The 24,952-nt window shown below is 39.2% G+C and overlaps 1 protein-coding gene across 2 annotated transcripts in view; it reads left to right on the top strand.

Moving 5' to 3' along the window:
* Positions 1-24,908, top strand: part of fgf22 (fibroblast growth factor 22) — a 26,122-nt gene extending 1,214 nt beyond the window's left edge. For both annotated transcript variants that reach the window (XM_030083277.1, XM_030083274.1), the window contains 2 exons: positions 23,136-23,239; positions 24,518-24,908. In XM_030083277.1, the coding sequence (XP_029939137.1) occupies positions 23,136-23,239; positions 24,518-24,712 (299 nt within the window). In that variant the 3' untranslated portion in view covers positions 24,713-24,908. The remainder of the gene's footprint in view (positions 1-23,135; positions 23,240-24,517) is intronic.
* Positions 24,909-24,952: the final 44 nt, after the last annotated feature.

Raw genomic sequence — 24,952 nt, 5'->3', positions numbered from 1 at the left:
GAAAGACATTGAGCATCAGTTGCTGGTGTGAACTTGGCTTGGGAAAAAGTTTGTTTCCCTGTGAATAAACTTGTCGAAGCTGTGGTGACAGTGCCTCAGAGGGGCAGGTGTAAGCTGAAACAGTTCGTTTTGTCCAGGAAACTCAAGACAGAGATTCAATTGTTTTATTTACCATGAACTCGCTGAGTGCCTAGGGTAATATAAGCATGTTCACATTTGAATGCAAAGGTCTGAACTTACTTTAAAATCTTACTATCTTGACATATCGATTCACATCACGTTGAGTCTATAAACTCACACATTAAAACAGTTTGCAGTATCCCGGCTCACTGAGCTCACTGCCTATCCTGTCAGAACCACGCTGTCTGTCTGTAAGCCAGGAAGACTGTAGTCAATTTACAATCTGTGGTTTGAGGACACGCGAGAAGAGTTTTTCATGAAGCATCTCTGCCTCTTTACTGTGTTCATCAATAGGTGTCTTTCAGACGCTTGACCAGGTCAGATGACCTGACTCTGCTCATGATCTGACCTCCCTCTCTGTATTAGTCAGAGACAGACAGACTGACCAGACACCTATTGAGATGTGTTTGGCTTTGGTTGTCATGAATTATTATTTTTTTCTTTTAATTTTAACTACAGTTTGGTGAGTCAGGGTTTCTCCATACAACAACTGGGTGGAAGAGCTGCTGCAGCTGTTCAGTCAGTCTGTCACCACGGTTTAAAGAGCTTTTTGCTGTGGACTAGACGATACAGTTAACCTGTCTGATGTAGTTACCTGGGAAATCGTTTTACAGCACACATAATGGTAATAAAGAAATGTATTTATTTGTAACTTTTTTGTGGTATCATATGAAAGGGATTGGATTAATGCGTCATCCCCAGCTATTTTTGAATTTAAACATTTCAGAAAAAAAGTTTTCCTTGAAGAAAAGTAAAAGTTAGGAAAATGAGGGACTTACGAATCCTTTCTTTTTAAAAACTGTAATTGTGTTTAGTAAGCTCAGTAGCCATGTATGAAAAAGAACAGACTTCTAATATGTAATGTCTTAAACACTTTAGCCATCGTCCTCTCATTTCCTTTGCTGGCAAAACAATAATTATTTCAGTGATTAAATTGAGTGAAAATGAGTATCTGCACCATGAGCATAGTGCCATATACTCTTTACCTTACACTTAACAAAAGTGACTTTGTCATCATTCTCTGCTTGTGCCTCATAATGTTAGCTATGTTCTCTGTGAGAGCCTTTATCAATACCAGTACATTAGGAGGCTTTCAATCAGCCTCAGACCCTCCTGTCCCAGAGAAGTTGGCTCTGTTATAGATTGGAGTGGCAGGACAAATAGGAAGTTGTACATATTTAATGACAAGAGCAGTGACATGGATACTAGACAGCAACATCAGCACCAAGCCTTTCACAGTCTCTCTTACTTTCAGAGTATAGTTTTCCCATATGATTTTAAAAAATCTATCCTGCACAAAATGACGTACATTGCCCCGGGAAGAGCAGGCTGGCAGTGTATTCATTAGCTTTCTTATGTAAAATATAGTGTTTCCCAGGACAGCCCTTAGCCTGTCCAGGCCTCTGTATTGCCCTTACACTCTTGTCGACGCAGGTATATTGCCCCGACAGCTCAGCCTGCAACACCCAGACCAGGGCCCTCACCTCCACTACACTCAGTTTTTCCAGTTCCAACTCCTGACTCCCTCTCAGGTGAAAAAACAGATGGAATTAGTCAACAGACTTGCTGCTAATTGAGGTTGGAAAATATTGTATCAATCCCAGTGGAGCAAAGGCATGGAACAGCTGAGGGAAGAGGTGAGAGGGAGAAGGACTGACTGAGAGGGATGGATGGTTTATAGGATTAGAGAGCCGCACAGCGTTGCAGGGAGACTGAGAGAAATGTACCCACACATATGGCAAATAAGAGTTTTTCTAATTTGTTGCATCTTATTTTTACTTCATGTGGTTTCAGACACAACATCATGAAAATGTTGCATAAACACTGTTAATCTAAAAAACAAAAAAAACAAAAAACAAAAAACAGATAAGAGGTTAAACTCTTTCTGTTTTTTTTTTTTTCCTTCGAGCAATGAAACTCAAAACTGTCAGTGGCCACAGACAGAAGAGGCTGAGTGTGTATCAGTTACATCTTGTAAGTGTTCCAAGAAAAATGTCCGGTCTTGTGCTCACCAAGCAGAACATGACACAAAAACACACATGCAAACACAACACTCAGGCTTCAGGTGTGCATTCCTGAAGTTTGTTACCAAAATCAAGTAAGTTGTAAACGCAAGCATTTAGCGTAAATGCCCGGTAAGAATTTGCTAATCTGAGTAGAAATCACGATAAACAATCTTAGTGTGGCCTGTGTAACTGCATCATCTAAATATAGCGTCACCAAAAATTACAATCCACTTGATAACAGAAGTGACTAAAAATAACCTGCTGAAATAGCCAGACAAAGGGGCAAAGTACAGTACACCAAAGCACTGCAACGACCGACTCCAGCATGTTTTTCTTTTGACCTATGCCAAAGCAAGAAAATGATTGAGGGGAAAAACACACCCAAGTGTTTACAAAAGCTCCAGAGGCAGGTACGCATCATATCCTGTCCTGGGTCATCGGTCATAGCCTGTTAATGAGACAGTATTACAGCACAACAGCTGCGTAGGCACGCCCAGCAACCAGTACGTGATCGATTCCAACAGGGAAAGTGGAGTGCAATGCTCCACGTACCGTCAATAAGGTCAGAATAAAATAATAAACAAAGGTCATTTGTTATTTTATGCTTCAAAAACCTGTTTTTGTTTGTTTTTTTTCTCATTCACGTTTCACAAGGTGTTTTGGCATTCCACCCTGCAGTAACACATCTTGAGAATGCCTTTTTTTTTCACTGATTTTTCACACAACAGCAAAGTGTTTTCAGCACTACATAGAACCAACGGTGCTAATCCAGGAACCCAAGGGTCTTTGCCATATTTATAGTAGTGATCAAGTGGTTTGTTTTTGTGGTCTGTGTCCACACAGATTTTTTTTTTGAAAACAGAACACAGAAGTATGGGTGCACACAATATTTAGAATGAAATGTCAACATAGAACTGGCAATGCAATAATAAACAGATTAACCTTGTTGTGTTCATGTAAGATTTCTGAACACGAAAGAAACTGATTAAAAAAGCACCTTTCAGCAACTATTCCTTGCTTTACCGTCATGGGAGTAGTGGCAGAATATTATGCTTTAGTTAAGTCCCATTTCAGAGTAACCTTTGATGATACAGAAGAAGACAAATATTTCAGTTTACAGAGAATGCAGTAGTCTCTAGATCTGCCCGAGCCACAAAACTCACATGTTGTCTGAGTATGATGGTAATAATAATGAATAATATTTAGTTAAGTTTAGTCACCAAAACTACTTGTTAAGCTGAAATTTAAGAAGATGTTTCTGATTGAAATGGGAATCTTCACGTTAGTTATGTTATGAACCTGACTTAAAATACATTTACTTTTCTTTTTACAAAACACTTGAAAGAAATTATTGTATTTTACCTGCCTAGTCTCCCTCTTCTTCCCCCATGAAGGCTCTGTCTCTCTTTGAATTGCTTCAGTGTAGAACTGACTTTGGGATTCACACAAATATTCACACGACTTCATGAGGCACCTATATAACATTTGTCAATAGCGTTATCGTCTTCTGGCAAATTCAAATTGCACCACATATATTCAATTCAATGTTAAAAAAATTAATCCCATCATAAAGGATGGACCGTTACCCTTGGGTGTTTGTGACTCATGGCATAACACATTTGTCCAGCTTCCATGTAGTGCCAGCTGCTTCACCCTTTTAGAAAACAAGGTCAGCCTTCTACATTGCCATGATCACAGGAGTCACTGCAACTCGCTTCACTTTGCCTCTTCAGTCGCACCACTCTCATAGCCAGGGTGTGTTGAGTTCAACAAATTTCCTTTGGTGTACAACATGTTGCTGTTTGATGTGAGAGTTTTCCAAGTTCATGAGTGTATTTGACTTGGATGTGAACCATGGGAAGAAAACCTTCCACCCCACTAAAATATGTTGTGGAAATTATGCAAACTTGTTGTCTACAGGGGAAACTGTCCCTCATGATGGAGGGACTGAAAATCATAAATGACAGGACAGGTGTTACTGACAGATGACTTTATCCATCTAGAAGTCTGGCTGAGGCGGTGAAAATAAAGAAGACAATAAAGGTTCAACGGGGACACCAGTGAAAATCATTACTGCGGCTACAGAACATTGTTTGTATTTGGGGTAACTCTGTGGCTGTACATAAATGAGTGTCCAGTTTGTTTGTTTTTAGTTTTTTTTAAGGAAAAGCAAAGTTTAATGATACTTTAAGGTTATCATTTTTAAAACAAACAAAAAACAATTCTATGCGAATGCACAGAATTCAGGATTAAGAGGAGAGCCTTCCCCACTGAATATTTTCTAAATATTCCTACTATAACAGATCCCTAAAAATCCCACCAATTATCATGTGCTCATGGTTTTTGTATTGTATATATATATATATATATATATATATATATATATATATATATATATATATATATATATATATATATATATATATATATATATATAATCTTTTTTTTAACTGTGAACTCTTGGGACAGTGGAATTCACATATCAAAGAAACAGACATTACGACATGTCTGTTGTCCAGTGTCTACTCTTTAAAAGGTGTGATGTGATTTATTCTGCACTGCCTTTCCAGTCGTCTCATCATGACTCACCAATAATTCTGTTAAGAGTCGATGCTGTTGATGCACCGTGTGACTGCATCAACTGCATCGAGGCTGTAGCGGCTACAGAGGGAAGCACCTGGCTGAAGGAAGTGCTTTGGTGTTTTGAATTGGGAGAATACACATGTTAATGAGGCTCGGAGCAGGGCTGGGGCGTGTTCTACTCAGTATTGAGGTGGAAATTACAGGCTAGAAGAGTGTTGGAGCATTTCCCATTGCTCGTTAGGCATTAGGGTTTGGGTTGTCTCAACTGAGAGGGGATTCGTGGACAGTTTGGATGCCAACAGGAGGGTAAAAATCCCACGAATTATAACCCCCACCCCTGCCCCATACCATAAAGATGTGAGGAAGTTCATAGTCACCGTAGGTACAAAAAGAAGAAATGAAATTCCAGTATTTCCCAACTCTTCCTGCTATTTAAAACAAAATTTAAAAAAAAACAGTTATGTTGATAAATGCAGGTCAGACCATTCTGACTAATGCTCACAGTATCAGTGTCATGGGAACACTGCGGGACAAGAGTGTCAGTGTCAGTCCAATTAGCGAGCATCCCTGGTTTCTGCCACCAAGGTTTGATATCTTGAAAGGACTCAAGAAATGTAGCAATTAGTAGCTAACAACGTTTACCCGTCTGGCTCTGGCTCCTCTGTGGGATTTACAGGGTTCATCAGCAGGTTTATAGAGTCTGACTCTGGCTCTGGCAGCCAGTTCTTTTATAACATCACACAGCTCTGGACATCCTGTGAGTGGGAAGGGAACACAAAAGAGAAAACTCCACCGTGCCAGCAATCAGCTCCCTGGATCTTAAAGTCATTGATAGAAGATAGTTCCTTTGATATTCTGAAACTTGGGGGAAAAAAAAAAAAAAAAAAAAGTGCTATGAATGCAACGAACGATTTTAAATGGCAATGTAAGATGAATCAATACTGAGGAAATTATAGTTGAGGTATCAGAACAGGAATATTATATTCAAGCAGGATTTAAGTCTCAGTTTTCTTTTATTGATTTGCCTCGACAAAAAATAGCTCACATGGATAGAATTCCATTAATTTCTTTCCAGCATATCAATTGTTGATATATATATATATATATATATATATATATATATATATATATATATATATATATATATATATATATATATATATATATATATATATATATATATATATAAACACATCCTTAATACTTAAGGGTTTTACACAATGCAAGACCAAACATAATCGAAGCCACACAGTCATGGTTTTAAAAAGTGAGTTTAAATTGTTTGGTTTCACCTTCAATAAGAGCACCAACATGCTGTTTAGTGAAAGGTGTGAAATAAGTAATAATCTGATCTGCTGGGAGCATAGAAACAGACAGCTAACATCGTCTCACCTAAGGAAATATTAATGGAGGACCAGCTGCCACTCACATCTGAGACCATAAACAGGCACAGAAATGTGCACTGATACAATCAGTCCAGTTCCTGATCATTCGATAGACCAGGACAGATTAATGGGTTTTCTCTGACGGTTTCAATAAAACCGCTAATCTCCCTCCTTCAACTGAGCCAGACATCATGTCTTCGCAGAGATCAAGCCATTTGCCCAATAATAATGTTTGAAGGGAGCTCTTGCCTCAGATAGCAGTGAAAGAAAACATTTTTGCATGCCTAATTACAGTGATGTTTGACAGCTTTCAACTACAAGAGTTCAAAGGTGCTCAAGATGCATCCCAAAGTTCCAGTGAAACTAGGTGTAGGAGTGCACTGTACCTGATAAAACTAAAACAAATACCTCTATCCTCATAAAAGTAGCAGCTAGAGAAAGTAAAATATCTATGCAGGAGATAAACACTTAAAACGTCAGATCCACACCCTTTTATCCATGAAGCAAAGACCAACAAGGACACATGGAAGGTGTGTAATCTTTCATTAGATTTTCAACTCAGAAAAAAAAAATCATAAACAGATCAACCACAACTTCACAGTAAATCTGTGCAGCTAAATATTGACTTGTTGTTAGGCAATAAAGTCATAATGCGTGGGACAGACTTGAAATCTCACACCAAACGTTCACCGTGACTACCTGGTTGTGCTGGCATGTGCTGTGAGTGAGACAGATGGAAATGCACTCAATCCGTGTTTTTTTCCCTATCAGGGAGTTGTTGTGCTTTAAATGTCAGTTATGGTAATATGCTGAAAAAAGACTGCTGTGAAGAAAACCTTACTCACAAGAGGTTTTTTTTCTTCCTGTTTTTAATTATCAGTTTATTTTTTGTTTTCTTTTTCATGGCATTACTAAAGATAACAAAGCAAACAGGACGGTAGTAAATCTCACAGATGTCGAGACATTTCACACTGAAGGGAAAATGTCAACCTGATGGGAGAAATAAGGGAAAGTCAGGAATTCACCATAATCACTGTGATACATCTCAGTGATTGTCTAGCTCTACCAAGTCTGTGCCATTCCTCTGGTCACGTTGTAATGTTCATCCAATTTTCATGGAAATCTCTGTTGTCGTTGATGAGGCATTATGCGGAAAGCATAAATGTTTATTACAACTCTTTTCACAATCCACTCAAAGTTTATATTGTACCGTTTTTGACCAAAGTGTCATAAAACTGATTCACCAACACTACCCAACTCAAAACAATATAGTTTATTTCTTCCTCCTCCTTTATTTAGAAATGATGATCAAGGTGCAAACAATTCAGAAGTACAGCATAAATGCTGTTAATAGTTCACTATGAGAATCAAACCTGAATATGTGCAGCAACATGCTCTTCAGTGTGTACCATCCATAGTGGAACTTTTTTTTTTCTTTGAGTCTGCATTAGTCACTGGATGCCCTTTTTTTGCTGATGTAGTTCATGATACTTGTAGATAAATTTTCATTTTTTTCATTAATACTGTTGAAGATACATTTTCATTAAGTAATATTTTTTTCTTTTGTTAAGATGACATTTCAAAGAGAAAAAAGTCATGATGAGGAAAACTGGTTCATGTGATTAAAAGACTGGTGCAAAACAAACAAACAATCAAAAAAAACTACATCTCTGGACTGAACAACTGTTGTTTCTAATATGTTCCCCGAAAGTAGACATGGGATAATTAATGCAAATGTGACAGACTAAATACAGTAACTGCAGGTCCATGCATACCAACAGGCTGAAACCATACAGTCCTCTCTGAGCTGCAATGCACACATGCACCCAATACCTGCTTTCTGTCTCCAAGGCCATTCCACTAAACGAACATGAGCAGGATGTGAGTATCATGTCAGAGTTCTTAAACTGCGCCTGTGCATCGAGAATGCATTTGCCAGTGTTCATGCTTGTGTCATTGTGGGAGCATGAAGTGAACCCTAAACTGAAAAAGATGTGTTTCCGTTCCCTAATGGCTAATATGAACCAGGCATGATCTTACACTCAGTTCAAGGACATCCATGTTTGTGTATTTGCGTGCATGTAGGCATGGGAAAGCCTGTGCGCACACGGGTGTTTTTCTCATCTGTAAGGCCATGCTCCTCATTAGAACACAGAGGGTGGCATGAAACTGTGGTATGGCCCGAGCTTAGGCAGTGCAGTTCACAACTATCAGACCAGCCCTGCATGAGAACGGAGAACCTTTTTTAATTTTTTCATACTCAGTGTCAACAATTTGACTTTCATTTATTTTGTTGTATTGCACCTTTGTTTTTTTTTTTAATGAGTCAATGTGAAAAGGTTGTAGCTATCAGATCATCAACGTTTGTGCTGGTCTGGGCATGTGAAACACCTGCTTGTCTCTGCCTCTTTGCGTGGGTCAAAGGTGCTTCACTGTGGTGAATTGGTTGCTCCTCTTTCTATGTTTAACTTTCTTCCTAGTCAAAAAATATTTCACCATCCTCACCTTGTTTCTTTCTTTTTGCCTGTCTACCCCTTTCCACCTATCACCTTCTCTCTCCAGCTGGTCTCCATTTCCCCCTCTCCTCCCCCACAGTGGATAGGATTGAGGTCGGGGCCCTTTGGCCATTGGAGCAAGTGACAGCTTTGACAGGGCCCTGATTTTACTCTTGTGCCTTCTGTCACCTCCCTTTATGCACATCTCATTTTAATAATGTAAATATGGGGCAAGCTCAGGCCACAGAGAATATTCTGTGTCCTGGTGCTCAGTCAGTGGAACCTCACTGCACACCTGAGCCACACATGCACACACTTTAAGTTGTCAGTGGATTCATTCCAAACGGAATCAGATTCGGTTTGTTGGTTTGACACCATGAGTAGGGTTTATCGCAGTCCGTAAGATACCTAGTGTGAAGTTTTCCAGAACAATACAAATTAAGATATTTACTTTATTTATTGTGCACATATAGGTACATATGAAAATAAAAATACAATTTTTCAATTTTGCATAAGTGTTTATTCAGATTAATCGATTTCGGAGGTATAGTTAACAAAAGGAATAAATAGCAGGTGAACAGAAAGAGAAATGCTGTTTTAATGGGTAATTCATGGCAGCTTAGCATTTCCTGTCAGATTTAGGAAACATACTGAATGAATGTCTTTTAAAATATCGCAAAACCAAGGCCGACAGCTCTTATAAAGAAAGAATTGCAGAAAATTACCTCTAAACTTATGAAACCCAAACTTATGGTCATGTTGAATGGTTTGGCTGAAAACTGAACTTTCTTTATTTCCTTAAAAAAAAACTGTATTTAGAATGGCTGCTTCATAGAGATGATAAAAATGAACGTGGAACCCTGAAATAATGTCATAAAAATAATATAGATTCACATTTATTTCAGATTTAGAATTAAAGCCTCCCTACTTGTATGCAGCAGTTTTTAATTTAAGAGAAGGTAATTATAATATCAAAAGGACTGTTTAATTAAAGTCACTTAAAGTAAGAACTAATAAATAACATAAACGAGTTTCTGTTATGCTATGAAACAGTCTTAGTGATAAGCTTAAATTTATTAGACTGAAGTTAACTTAAAAAAAACTAAAATATAAAATAATTGAAAGTTATAGTTCAGTCACATTCATTAATGTTGGATGTGAAAGCATGACAACTTTCAATTATTCAGATAGGTGTTGTAGTTGCAGAGTAAGAGGTTTTTTCATTTCAAGATTCTATTTTTTGAGTGTAAGCAAAAAAAAAAAAAACTGACTTAGTTTGGAAAGTTTAGAAAGGGGTTGTGGCAAACACTGGAAAGGTTGGTGATTTAAGAAGTAATTATTAAGGCACCTTATTAGAAAACCAAAAGTTTACTAGACAGAATTTATCACTGAAAATTTTTCCAACATGTAGCTTTAGAATTAGGCATATGTGCCAATGTAAGCAAAGAATAATCTTGGTTCCAGTGGTGGATTTTGCTTTTCACAACTCTTCAAAGTTTGTGTCAAGTTCCAGGGACCTGTTAAAGTATGAAATTGTAAACAACAGCTTTGTTTCCTCTTGAGCACATTTCCATTCTGTGTGACTGAGTTTGTTCTGCACCGCCAACAAAATGAGCCGCAGATGCCATTCACAAGCTTGTTACATTTTAGAGGCACAGAGGATGAGCACATTGCTCTGTGGATTCCTCCGTCTCTGCTGCCTCTCGGGGTATACCAAAGAGCCGGAAAATGCAGAAGCTGTGAGTCACAAGGCTTTTGGTGAGCCAATGTGGTCACAACTACCTGTGAAGACTTTGATAGCTCGTCGTGTGCTTGTTACGGATGTGATGCATGATTTGGAGGTAGTTTGCCCTCCCTGTTCTCCTTCCTTGATTAGAGAGGACACAATTTGGTCGGTAATATTGAGGCCCCCTAGTACCACACAGGCAGGTTGCACACTGTGGGCTTCATTAACCTTTTTCACCTTTGCTATCCCCCAGCCTTACTGGAAGCAAGTTTCTATTCCAGCCACTCTGCAGCTCCCTCAGGTTGTCCTCTAGTGTTACTTTTTCTGGCTCCCCTGCCCCCACGGCTCTTGTAAATTTGGGGTATGATCAGAGGAGAAGCTGATTCAGTATCCCGGCGGACCCTAATGAACTGATTGATGTCCCATTGCACACAATCACAGCTTAGCATAGTAATGACTGCAGGGTGTCTGCTGACAGGACACGGAAGTGAACTTATCACAGGAGTGTGTGTGTGTGTGTGTGTGTGTGTGTGTGGTAGGCAGAGAGTTTCATGCAGCCACAACTTCTTATCAAGTTGAGATTTAGATTTATTTTGTCACAATTTATTATGATTGGTGTGTGTTGTTGCCCAGATGGTACATTTTGTGTCCATGAATAGTGAATCTGTTCTGACACACATAAAACTGCTTCCACACTTTCATGCATACACACATCCAGATGTGGATGATGACTGTGGAGTATTGGGTCAGTCTGTCTGGGGATAAATCAGACAGACTAATCTGTCCTGCAAGGGGATGGAGGGTAATTGGTCACATTTGACCCCCTGGCCTTGTGGACTGTGGGAACGTGGGTTTTATCTACCAGAGGTAATTGGCTAATGAAATACTTCCGCAGCCCCTCCATCAGATTGCCATCCACCAGTTGGGATAGGGTGAGCCATGTGTGTGTGTGTGTGTGCGTGTGTGCATGTGTGAGTTGATGCTTGAGTGTGGCCTGCCCAAGTGGCCAGGAGGCATGTGTGTATGGGTGAGAGTGTGTATGTGTGTGTGTGTGTGTGTGGAGTCTACAGAAAATGGCAGGATGCGGAACTCCCTGTGGCCATCCCCATGACTTTATCGGTCGCATCAGTCTCATGATGCCTGCAACGTCCTGATACATTGACAGACCACACATTATTCGTTGTGCGGTTGCCATCATAATTTAAACCCAGGTTGAAGTGGAAATAGATAATGCAATTTGAAGTTAATTTTAACCTGTGAGCAGGACTTTATGTGGGAGGACTTTGCGTGTGTTTAGAACGCATGGTTTGCATTGTCAGAAAAGCATTGTAGTTGAGGTGAGTGTCATGTACATCCTCATTCTTGACTTAACTGACTTTCCTCTTGTTTTATAGTGGTTTTGTGTGATCACCTATCTGGGCAAAGACATGCCCACATGAACTGAAAGACAAGAAAATCAGCATTGGGGGGAGGGAGAAGTGTGGGGGTGGGGGGGCATGAAGAAAAAAGGCTAAAGTTACGGTAGTGAGACAATGTCTCTGAGGTCCCATCAAGTGAGCCATTCATTGATGCAGGTCTACCAGTTTGTGAAGCCAGGGAGACACTCTGCTAGAGTGGGGCCCAGGGTGGCCTTGTCTTTTTGTCCCAAGCTGACCCCTGCTCTCCTGCCTGGCCTCTGCGCCCCTCACCTGGCCTGTCCCAGCGAACTGGTAATAGGATACCTGTAATTTGCTCTAATGGCCTTTGAAAGACCTGGCTGGGCTAATCCCTGGAGTACTTCTCCCAGCAGCACCGTATGAAAAGGTGGGGGTAACTGGGCCGAGTGTGAGTCCTGAAAGAGGACCAGCCTCTGGATTGTGTGTGAGAGAATGTCACCCCTTGCGGCCGGGGCTGGGGCCGAGGGAGGGCGAGAGTCAGCTTTCAGCAGGTCACCACCGTGCGGCTTGTTCACAGGCTCAAAAAAACCAGGCCTTGGCTTGTAGAGAAGTACATCACCGCCGCTTTACACCTCCTTCAGTGGCTTAGTCTGGCAGGAAGGGAGAACGACCTGAAAATCTGCCTGCACACAAATCTGAGAGAGTGCCTTCGAACTGTGTGATGATAGCAAGAAGCTCTGCAAATGGACGATGGAAGTGGATTTTTTTAACTTCTTTATTTCACACAGATCTTAGAGAAATACTTACATGTTACCCTTGTAAAAATGTAATTGAAAAATCAACCATTTAATTTTATATGATGTACAAAATGCATTCAAGGCACTGCAAAAATACAGTTTTTCTTTTCTTTTTTTTTTTGTAGCTTATTGCTAAAGATTCATAATAAGCCACTTAGTGATTCAGTCTGCTACCCTCTCATGCTATTACACAACAACTTTAAAACATCTGAAGAAAAGCCAATGAAGTTTGACCTACTTATGAAGAGGTTCATCTATGACAGAAGAGGTGTTACTTATTTTACTGTACTTCTGCTTAACCAGCTGTAAATACAATAGATAATATTTACACCTATAGTGATGCTACAATTACTCCATTTTCTCTATGTTTAATCCCTTGGAGGGTATTCATATCTTTTTGACCTCAATTTATCCACGATAGTTGATTTTATATATATATATATATTTAAAGAAGCTTGGTTTGTTGCAATTAAAAAATGGTTAAATAAACATAACATAGTTTCTTTGTTCAACAATATACGAGCACAAAAGTACCACTAGTACAATGATTAGTCCACAAACAAAAGATAAATGTTACCGTTGGACTGAAAATAAGCTCATCCATCATTTGCAAGAGCCATTTGAAGCAGCACTCATACAAACCCTTCTCCCTCTGTTATTTCCTCAGGTTTCTAGAAGCAACTGCATACAGTCACGTGTAAACAACAGCACACAAGCACTAACCTTGCCAGCAAGCTGAATTCTCGCGGTATTTGTTCACACACACCACGAGAAACATGTGAAGCAATTTGTTGCTGCACACGTCAATATGGCTTTTGCCAGGTTACACAAGCACACAGAGCGATGACATCAGTGGGAACGTATCTGGATCTGTGAAAGATCAAGAATGAGTAAAGATGACCGCGTTTGTTGTTTCCTTTACTGCTATTATAATTTTATACTTTGATTTCATTTGATCAAAGCCAATATGAGTCGAGTTGAAGAGTTTCTAAATTTGCAGGTATTCTGAGGTAAATAAGGCAAAACAAACAAACAAACAAACAAACAAACAACACTGCTCAGACTCCTGGACAGGCTGAGTTAATTTCATGAGCAGATTCAGATCAAAGGTTAACTCACAATGAATATGTGTGTGTCAGTGTGTTGCTTTGACTAGTATATAGTAGAGGACCCTGCTGAGGGTTGGGCATTTGATTTCTCAGGCTTTTTTTTTTTTTTTTTTTTTTTTGTCAATTCCCAAAACACAAATAGAAAACTTGGAAAAATTCAGAGATTTGCTTTGCAGACTTTGTACATGTTTGTATGCCTCAGACTTGCTTTTCATATCTGTGACCTTCTTCTTGCAGACGAATCTTATGGGACAAACTAAATAATCCCACCCCCATGAGAGGTAATAGGTAGGATGCATGTCCAGGGGCCACTTCAAAGAGTGAGTGATAAAAGGGGCTGAACAGGCAGAGAAAGCCGAGACAGATGGATGCAACACGTAAGGGACAGACAAGACAGTGGAAGGCCGCATCACTGATGGGAGACAAGAAGAATAACAGACAGAAATACTATAGCTGAATATTTGATATAATTTTAGATGGCTGCAGGGAGATGAAGGCTATCTCAGCTGACACTGGGCAGAGAGTCAGTGTGTATCCCGGACAACTGGCAGTCCGTCACAGAACATGCTTTATATCCTTTACTGCAGCAGTAGTGCAGTCAGATACTCAATCATATCTCCTGTTAGAAAATACTATACATTTTTTATTAGTGTCCAGAACTGCTTGGTCCATTGATCCACTGAGGAAATTACACAATTCATAATACTTGCCTGATTACACCTAATCAAACAAAAACAAATGTCATCATTTCATAGGCGTGATCATGAAACATTGAGAAAGCTGCTCATGTTTATTTTTCCGTGATTAAAGTCTGAGTCTCAGCTTTTTACCATACTATTTACCACACTATCTCTGCCTAATCTTTGTGAGAGTAAGCAAACCAAATAAAGAGAGTAAAACTCATTTGAATAACATGTAATGAATAGCATGTAAACTTGATTTTAATCTCATGACCAGAACATGGCTTTGTCTTCATCTACAAAAAATGTAATACCAGATACGTTAATCTAAAAGTTCAAATTATAGCAGGAGTGTAAAGTGAGTGGGGTTTTCCTTGAGATATCGATAGATGAAGTTGTCAGAACTGTTTGTCTGTCCATTTATTCATCCATCCATCTGCATCATTGCATAAATGAGAGCTCAATTTTGTCATGCCACTGCATGGCACTTAGATATTTGTGATCAAATGCCTAGCAGAGCCAATCTTTCCTATTTGTGAAGGGATAAATAACTGGACTGTGACTTTGCCATCTATAAGGGCATTAATATCTACACATCATAACAGTAATATGTGATAACGCATGATACATTGCAAATAGTTGATGTACCAGTACATCATGAAAAATTACACAAACTATTTATCATTAAAATAAAATTGGATTCCCACTGGTGTAGCACATACACTCCAATGATTATCTTTACTATTTAACTGTTTGTCTATCCACAATTGGTCATGTCTTATTGCTAGCTATGCAGCAATCAAAGCAGCTGTTAGTAACTGATCTCTCTGTTGTTTGTTTCTTTTTTTTTTGTGCTATAAACTGTGGTCTTTATGGTGAAAATTACTCTTTGAGACTGAAAAAAACACTTGGATTCATTGTCTGTTTTGGTGATTGTGGTTTGTTGAAATTTAAATATTATCATTAATGTAATAACTATTGTCATTTATAACTATAACAGATACCAGTAGATTGAATTGTGACTTGGTTTGTAGTACATCATTTGATTTAACAATACTTTTGACATTTTGAGATATGTGTTAAGAAGCACACTGCGCACTGGAGACTGTAATCACTTTAGTTTTGTAATGTCTCATCTGCCAGCCATCCTTGCAAAGACCAGACTAAATAACAGTGTATGAGTCAGGAGATATAAAACAGGGTCCATCCTGTCATCATCCACACAGGCGTACAGGGATGATGATGATGATGATGATGATGATGATGATGATGATGATGATGATGACGACGATGACGATAATGCTGAGGATGAGGAGTAGGAGGATATTATTCTTTCTCTAGTTTGTTAGATGCTAAAGAGAAAAACAGTTCTAGAAGTACGGAGAACTGATTTTCTCTGCCCCATATCCTAATAATATAAACCAGCCCCCTTGTAGATTTATCCCAGATATCAAAGTTTGAGTTGTGAATTACCAGGTTTGCTATTTAACTTCTAACGTGATGGTTCATGTTGACTCATGCCGAGTTTAATTATTTCAAGTGTCCTTGAATCTAAGTTGTCTGCAAGACTGGCTGCTATTGCCTGAGTGATCTGACCTGTCTTCTCTTCACACCCAATATAAGATAGGACATGAAATAAATAGAAATAAAAACAATTTTAAAAAAACAGTCCTTCAGCCAGTGTACTCATACATTTTGGGCAACATCCTGATAAAGACATAAGGATACAATTTGAATTCAACAGGATATAAAGAGCACTAATTTGAAGTTGCCTCCCAAAGCTTCACAGATGCAGGGAACTGTCTTAGTTGCAGGTTTGTAATGTTGGGCATGACTGAAGTGAGATACAATGACTTTACAGTATATCGTAAAGAACTGCTTCAAATAATTTCAAATATTATTTTCCAGGAGGTTGAATGAACGAAGACATAAAAGTGCAACCTATCTGAGTCACACATAATTTGAACACCATAAAAGATATTTTTCCATCTCAGCAGCAGCGGTGTAAACCACAGATCATGACTATCAGGTTTTATGTTGCAATGCGACCATGACTGCAGGAGTATTATGTGACATACAGTAGCACTGTAGACTGTATGCAAGACTTGAGGCATTCCTTGATATGTCAGCTACCAATCGTTGAGTACTGTTTGAAAAGGCATTGTTTGCTTCCTTGACATTGATTACAGTGGATTTGTAGATCAGAACAAGCAGTCTAACATAATTTCAATGTGCAAAATGTTTTTAACATTTTCGTTTATCACAAAACCTTGATTGTTTTGCTGACACAGTTGTTTCAGTGGATTTAATCAGTCAATACATGCTGAGGTTCACAGTTCAGAACATTTTCAGGAAATGAACAATGAGCTTTTATTCAAATTGATCACACGATTATGCTTTATAGCCCAGTAAATGACAGTGTGTCATCATTGTCTTTGTTTTCTAGACTACCTATTTAGATTGCATGAGAAAAGATTTTTTTTTCTTTATTCTTTTGAGCAGAATTTAAATAACACACATGCATTGAGAAAAGCTTTTAATGTATTCAACCATGAAGAGTTATGGGAAAACAAAAACCTTAAATTAAAAAAAAAGAAAAGTCCCTAAGGATCATAGTGATAATTAGTGACACATCATAAAGTCCAAGCTCAAGTTCGTATGTTTTGTGACATGTCAGTTGTTTTGTTTTATATTTCTCATGATTCAGCAAAATCAAAGTTAGAGTGAAATCTCCAATAAATAAACATCATGGCAACTGTCTTGTTGCTTCTCATCCATCAGTCTAACTACTACATTAACTTTATGGAGGCTGTCGTCATTTGAGTCCAGTTGACAGCTGAGGAAAAGGGTAAAAACAGCACAGGGGCATCAAACTACCGTCCAAATATCTCTCTAATCATTCAGTTTTTTGGCATGTCATGTTAATCTGAGCATTTTATTTGCCCAGATAGAGGTGACTGTATGTAGCTGTGAACCCTCCACTGGTGTTTACTGTGCGATGCTGAATCGATCAGTGGAAGACTTAAACTTTTATGTGTGACTGAGCGAGAAGGGCTCATGGGGGCTGTAACACTTACACCTGCTCCGAGTCGTCAAAAAACGCACGGACAAATGCCGGAAAGACATGAATGGCATGACGCCATAACGACTGTAACTCTGATTTTCTGAATTGATGGCCAAACAAATGTGTGTGAGGTACATGCACTTCTGGCTTTAGCAAAAACTAAAACTAGCCCGACCTTTCAAATCTCCATCCCTGTGGTATTTTACTGTACATTCAGGATTTAACATGCATGTTTCCGTATTACAGCACCTGTGAAGGCCTCCACTTGGGAGCCTGTTCTCATGGTAATCTCTCAAGGTGTTTAAAGAAGTAGCGAGTGATGCAGCCTTTGTCTGCGCTAATACACACAGGCGGCTGCTTCACCCAGTACCAGACCCTTCGAGGGGGTCATGGCAGATCAAAGGTGCTGGTCACAGCCATTAGGCCTGGCAGCCCAAACCCGACATGAAAAGCCTGTGTTTTGAAAAGGAGGGCAGAAGGAAAAAAAACAACAGGGCCCTCTTCATTTAAAAAGCAAGCAAACTGTGAAATAATTGAAAAGGTATGTCAATCAAGAGCAGGAGCACAGCGGGAACTCCAAGATTCCCAGGCTCTGCTCTAGTCGAGCACTGAGCCATGGAGGGCTGCTCAAGGGGGCAACCCAAGAAATTAAAGACCTGGGAAAAGGAACAAAAAGAAGACAGGAGGAAAGGAGCAGCAAAGTCTCTTTTTCTCATTCTTTTTGCGCCGTCTTTCACTCTTTTTTGCTTGAAATTTGTGATGGAAAGAACTATTTTGCCACAGTTTGCTGCGCCCCATTCAAAACATTCAGTCATTAATAAGATCTTGTCTAGCTCTTCACCTCTCAGGTGAGTAACAAAGGCTTGTTGGGTGGGGAGGGTGGGTGCACTCCTACCCCCACTACTGAAGCCACCATCTTATAACCAGCACCTTCACCCTGTACTCCCTCCCTCCCTCCCTTCGCTCTACTCTCCCATACCATGAGTTTGACAAAAGGGAACCCTGTGAGAGTGTCTCTCTCTTTCCTTTCTGTCTTTTTCTTTCCAAGGTCAGAAAAGGCTTGAATGATCTGACGATGGGCTAACGTCCAAAAAATGGGGGACTGGAAGAAAGGAAAGAGTAAAAAAGAGACGGGGTAAAAGACTTTTTCTATGCTTTTAAAAATCCCATAGAGAAGAAATAAATGGCAAGTCCACAGTTGACTAGACATGTATAGTGCAGGATTTGCTTGTAATGGCAGCTTGAGCTTATTGACAGTCCCAGCCAAAACATGTCAAAGGTTAAGAGATCTTGCCAATTGCAAGTGGGAAGCCAAAAGTGCCTTTTTCATGAGCTTAATGGGACCATCGGTTGATACTTGCTCAGCAGAACGAGGTAAAGAAGTGACCTTCAGTTCCCAGTGCGACCCGGTAACAAAGAGTTAATTTGTCTTCATTGTTTCCCTGTGTGTCTGCTCTAACTGTGATATCATTCACAACGTCTAAAACATTTTTTGAATGAAATTAAGGGACATTTGAAGGGTTTTACTTTTGTTCTTTTTTTCTTTTCGTGATCAGTGTGTTTGAAGCACATTCATTCATTCAGAGAAATCATTTTATTTGTTTGTGCAGACAACATGGACGTCTCTTCAGTACGTATTTAATGTGTTTAAAAAAAGGCTTTTTAAATAGAGCAAAAGTAGCACACTCTATTGTTACAATGGGGTATTTTTACCACTCAAAACTTCTATAATTATCCAGATTGAATAAATTCAAACTGTACAACTTTGTTAAAGAAAGGAACTGAATTCTTCACATTTGTTGCTGAATTTAAGCACATTTGATGTATAAATAATTTCCCAATGCCAGGAGCAAATCATACACACTTGTGTAAAAGTATATCAGCATTACAGTCTCTTTCTGTGAATGTAGAGCCCCCCAGTAAAGTGACCTTTGGATTTCAACAGCTAGAAAAACCCTCTAATAGCTTGGAATACCTCACTCTGATTTCTCAGGCTTTGAGCACAATGGAGTGACTTTTCAAAGGGGGGACTGTGAGTTATATGGATCTAACTGGTCTTTATAGATGTGTGGTCAAGCGTCCACAGCCAAAGTGATTCCTTTAGACAATGTGAAATCCCCATTTTCATGTTCTCAGATCTTTTGTATTGGCTGACGGTGACAACAACAGATATGAATGAAATCTGGAGTAGGAAAAACCTGCGTCTACATAGGACAGCTTTTACAGTGTGAGTAGAAATAATGCTTTACAAAATATAAATCATAAACCTATTACAACAGTAATTACAAATGTAATATAAAAATAAATCAGCATTCTTAATTAAGCCATATTAGTGCATTAAACTCAGAAAAAGTCTGATTTAATGGCTTTTTTTTTTATTTTTTAACTTTAGCTTATGTTAAAATAAGCAAATGTGACATACAAACATGCTTCCATCACACCTACTGTGCCTGGAACTCGAACCACCAAATAAAGTCAATTACTGCTGGCACCACTTTCAGGCACCAGCGGTTTTCATTGGCCTGGACTAATCCCCCATAAACCCTTGCAGCGCCCCAATCACCAGCCGAGCCTCGGCTAATTGCTTATGAGTCCCTTGCACGCTCCAGGTGCCACCATAGCACACCCGGTGTTTGTAAACACAGCTCATAAAGAGGAGGCTGCCATCAAAGTGTTAATGTTTCCTTGGAGGATCAGAGGCGACACAGGAATGATGAGGGTGCAGCTGGGTTGATACCTGGACAGACTCGACTGAGGAATTCCCTCGGCCCCTGCAGCTGTGTGCGAGCACGGAGGGGGCTTCATTTAAACGTTCCTATCAGAGAAGAAAGACACTCAACAGGAGTTTGTGTTTGTTTATCTTACCCTTCTTTTCTTTCCTCCTTTCTACTCTTTGTATGTCTTTGTGTCATTGCCTGAAGTAAATGACCTCACTGAGCAGGAGTGATGCTCAGGGCTGAAAAAAAGATTTTGAGTTGTGTCTTTAGTGATTGGAGGAGCAGATGTGTGTTTGTTTTTCAAGTTTTAAGGGGCCTTCAGATGTTTTCTTTGAAGCATATTAAAGCAGTCTGATAGAATTAGCAGACAGTGTGTGGAGAGAAGCTGCGAAATCTACATGAAATTACATATTGCTCTAGTGTACATCCCCACATACTGATGATAGATCAACATATTGGATACTTCAAGCAAAATAACCTTTTTTTTTTGTCCAGACTGACCAACTTCTTATTGTTATCAAAGTGTGAGACATAACAAATCAATCACAAAGCCTTTTTAAATGATGTGCAGTTTAGCTAGAAAAAATGTTGATGGAGATGATTAAATAAGCAACGAGTGTTAAGACTAATCACATGCCATCTACACCTTACTTCATCTTTTGGGTTCATATTCTGCTTCTGCACTTCACTTGTCCAAGAAATATTAACTTAGCAAAGAAGTCATAACAGACTAATATTGCTTGATACCTTTTCAAACAGACGGGCCAGGAATTTTTTTTCAAGACACACATGCACAGGATGAAGCACAACATCAGCATATGTATATGTATGTGTGTGTATGTGAGACTTGAAAGTGTGTTTTCATACTTGCTGCAATTCCAATTGGCCTACGGGGACACAAATAAAAACTTAACTGAACACGCTACACTTGAACAAACGTGAACCTGTTTAGAAAAGCAGCAATAAAGACTTTATAGTAAATCAAGAAACATATTAAGTTTGGCATTTGTACCAAATTCAGTCTTACTGTTCTTTCCAAACATAATCCGCACTTGCACAAATAAACAGGCAATAAAAACATACTCCACTGGAAGAGGGGAAGAGCACCTGCAAAATCCCTGGCTTCAGCTTGTATTTTTCATTGCTGGATGCATTTAACCTGCCAAGTTGTTGAGGAATTCAGTTCACTCACTGCCCTGTACAACATTTGTGGTTGTACCAAAGCAGTTGGGAGCTGGTCAGTCAGATGGCTTCAGTCCCACTGCTACCTTTATGACTCATCATCATCACTCATTTCCTTCTAGGTTTGGGTCACTTAGCTTGTCCTTCACCACCTTGATCTAGTGTTGTGTTTATGGCATATATCTAAAGTTAACAGTCCTTCTTTCCAAATATACAGCAGTGGTTAGGCTTTTTAACAATTAGCATGCTTGTTTTCTCTGCATAGACCTGATTTTGAGGTTTTAACTCAAGGTTTTCACAACCTGATTGGATAGGCAACCACATCAAGGTGCTCTTTAAAGTTCAAGTGGGTAATTAAGTAATTCAGGGAAGACAAAAAAAAAATCTGATCCATAAGAGAAATTCATTTCCAGCTATTAGCTCCCATTCATGGCCCTGTGGTAACAGAATCACATTCATTATTGAAATAGAAAAATAGATCCTTGGGTTTAAAAAGACTTTTATAGAACAATGTATCAATGCAAGCTTTTTACTGAAGTAGAAGTGTAAGAGTATTATCTTCAAAACTATTTAAAGTGTAAAAGTAATGTGAAGAAAGAAATGCCAATAAGGTCAAAACAAGCTTAAGCCTCAAGCCAGAGGGGAAGAAAGGTCACAACCCACCTTCCAGCAAGACTAATATTTTTCTAGATGAAACAATGACTACAATGTTATATTGCATTTTGAATGCCATTAGCTAATGGCACTTGAATTTGCACAGCTTGCAGCACAGTGAAAATGACTGGTTTTTCCAACCAATTAAAACAATTCAAAGTTCACTTCAGTATTCAGGGAGGTCCCATTTCCTTTCTCTCCTTTTTTGCACAATATCAATAACAATTTTGTAATTTATTTGATATAATCCAAGACAATCCATGCATCAATCAATTGTCAATCATGTGCAGGAACAATGGCTCAGGTACAAATCAACAGGGTGTTGAATGGTATATGTTTATGCTTCTCATCCAAACACAATCAAACTGACTCAGTCCGGACAGAACAATACATCTGGATGTTTTAACAAAGCTGTTATTAGGGATATACATTTTCAGTACAGATAATTGCATGAAAGTGTAAGGAGTATAGATAAAAAATAGGGTGAAAAATAATTAGGCTACTCCAGTAAATTATAGATACTGCAAAATTACTAAGTATTTGTACTTCGTTAGTTGACACCTCTGTCCAACACATCCTGCTCTCATAGCTACAACTGTGGATCTGAGCCTTTATTTTTTTTGTATGTGGACAAATAACAGGTCAGAACGGAGCCACATGGGACTTGTTTGCAATCAGTGCCCAGAGGAAACAATTATCCCACAAGCTTGCCAGCGTTTTCATGGGGTGAAGTGAGCTGGAGAGGCTGCTTAAGTGGCTAGCAGACAGGTTTTGTGTCGCTCAGTAAACAGCACTGTGAGTGTCATCAGGATGGAGTGGGAAAGGAGGCTTTTATGGATGCTTGTGGCAAGGCTGACAATGTAAATGTATGTACTTAAGGCTATGATCAGACACTGGGGCATAATACTTTAGCTTTTGATCATGCAAAATGCCAACATAATATTCATTATGCCAGTTGTATTATTGATCACAATTGTCTGTTAGAAATGCTCAAAGCCGCAATTCTCTTTTCACAAAAAAAAACTCTTTCAGACCGATGCTGTGTACATGTCATTTTTATCTTCTTGGGACACATGGCGGTCTGGTGCCTTAATTGGTAATGATGAAGAGGCAATTGATGTGAAAACATACAAAGCTGGATGTTTCTAACCCAGACTCTTGCTACCTTTTCTGTTTTCCAGGCCTGATGGAAATCCGATCTGTCAGTGTGGGAGTTGTTGCCATCAAATCTGTCAGCACCGGGCTGTACTTAGCTATGTCCAAGAAAGGCACGCTCTTTGGATCGGTGAGTATACAACTTGGCAACACTTTTCCTACAGGTCAAGACTCTGGGACCTGTAAAGGAGAGGGAAGAGGTTACTGACTGCTTGGGAAGGTATATATGTGTAGGTGCAAACCCAAACATGTTTGATTCAGCTGGAGTGAAGGGAAATCTCTGGAATCTCCAGCTTGAAAGTCCAGAGAGAAGGCAAAGTAATTCTATCAATCATGGTTCTACACCTGGGCCATGGCTGACGATACCTGCAGCTTGAGCTGGCTTGTTCCACTGTCAAAATAGATAACACAGACAAGAAACCTCACCAGCAATGACAAAGAGCCAGCTGGGCTCATTTAAGTCTTTGCGTGCCATCTGCCAATTGTTGTTTCGCACAGCAAGCTTTCACATGTAATCACCTCTCTTTGTTAAAATCAGACACACATCAGGCCTGAGGTGTGTGTTGTCTACTTCATATATGTGAAGAGAAATCAGGGACAAGTAAACATTTAGCAGACACAGCACAGACATCCGGACAGAGAAATACCTGAACTGTCTGGACTTTGCAAAAATCTGAAACTTTATATTTCAAAAGGAGGACAAGTCATTCGCAACAGCTGAATAGTGTTCTGATCCTCTGACAGAGAGGGCTTCGTAATAGCAGTATGATGACAATCTGTGAAGGAAATACGGGAGAGCTATCTGTCAGGACTGATATGATGTAGTATTCAACTGTTTTAAACAAGTTTTTACTTTTCTAAATCTATCTATCTATCTATCTATCTATCTATCTATCTATCTATCTATGAATTTGAGAACATTTAAATACCATTAACCCAAATCAAACAATCTCACAAATTTTCTAAATCACAAAGTTTCATCTCAGTGCTGCTGCAGTTCTATAATGAACTCAGTTAGAAAAGTCCTTTACATATCATAATATCACTATTTCAAAGGATACTCCACAAATCTTGTTTCCCTTCACTAAGTAAAGGATAAGTTTTCAAAGAGTGTCCCCATTAAAAACGTAGCTGAACATTTCTAATGGAGCACCACAGCAGTATCATTAAATTGGATGAAAAACAAGTTTAGAGAGATGCCTTTCCAGAACATTTTGGCAAAACTTGAATTGAATTAGCAAACTTTTTGAAACAGACTTGCAGAACAGACATACACCCCACTGCATTACCTGCACAATTACAACAGCAGAGACAGATTTAGCACAACAGGAACCACAGGCAGATGCCAGCTACTTAATTCTCTGTTATAAACTGTTTCAAGATCTTGTCTACCGTCCTTTGACTGCAGGTAAAGTACAACCCAAGCTGCAAATTTAAAGAGCGCATTGAGGAAAATGGCTACAACACATACGCATCGCTTCGATGGAAACATGGCGGCAGACAGATGTTTGTGTCTCTGAATGGACGTGGGAAACCGCGGCGAGGACACAAGGCTCGACGAAGACACCCGTCTACTCATTTCTTGCCCATGCTCCCCTCTTAGTTCCTCAAGTCTGAACTCTGCCAGGCAACAAACATGTCTCTGCTGATTTCTCACAGTAGCATCAGTGTAGCTGTGATGACTATTTTGATGTTTACTATTCCATCCCTATGTCACATGTACATTTGCTGACGTTTGTAACATTCGTAGGATTAGTAATCTACTTTTAAGTTATTTTTTTTTCCAGTTTGTAATGGCATCCAGAGATAGAACTTTATTACAATCACATGTCTATCTGAAGAT

This window comes from Salarias fasciatus, chromosome 23, assembly GCF_902148845.1.
Source record: "Salarias fasciatus chromosome 23, fSalaFa1.1, whole genome shotgun sequence".
Lineage (NCBI taxonomy): Eukaryota > Metazoa > Chordata > Actinopteri > Blenniiformes > Blenniidae > Salarias > Salarias fasciatus.
This window is presented reverse-complemented; position numbering and strand designations above follow the sequence as displayed.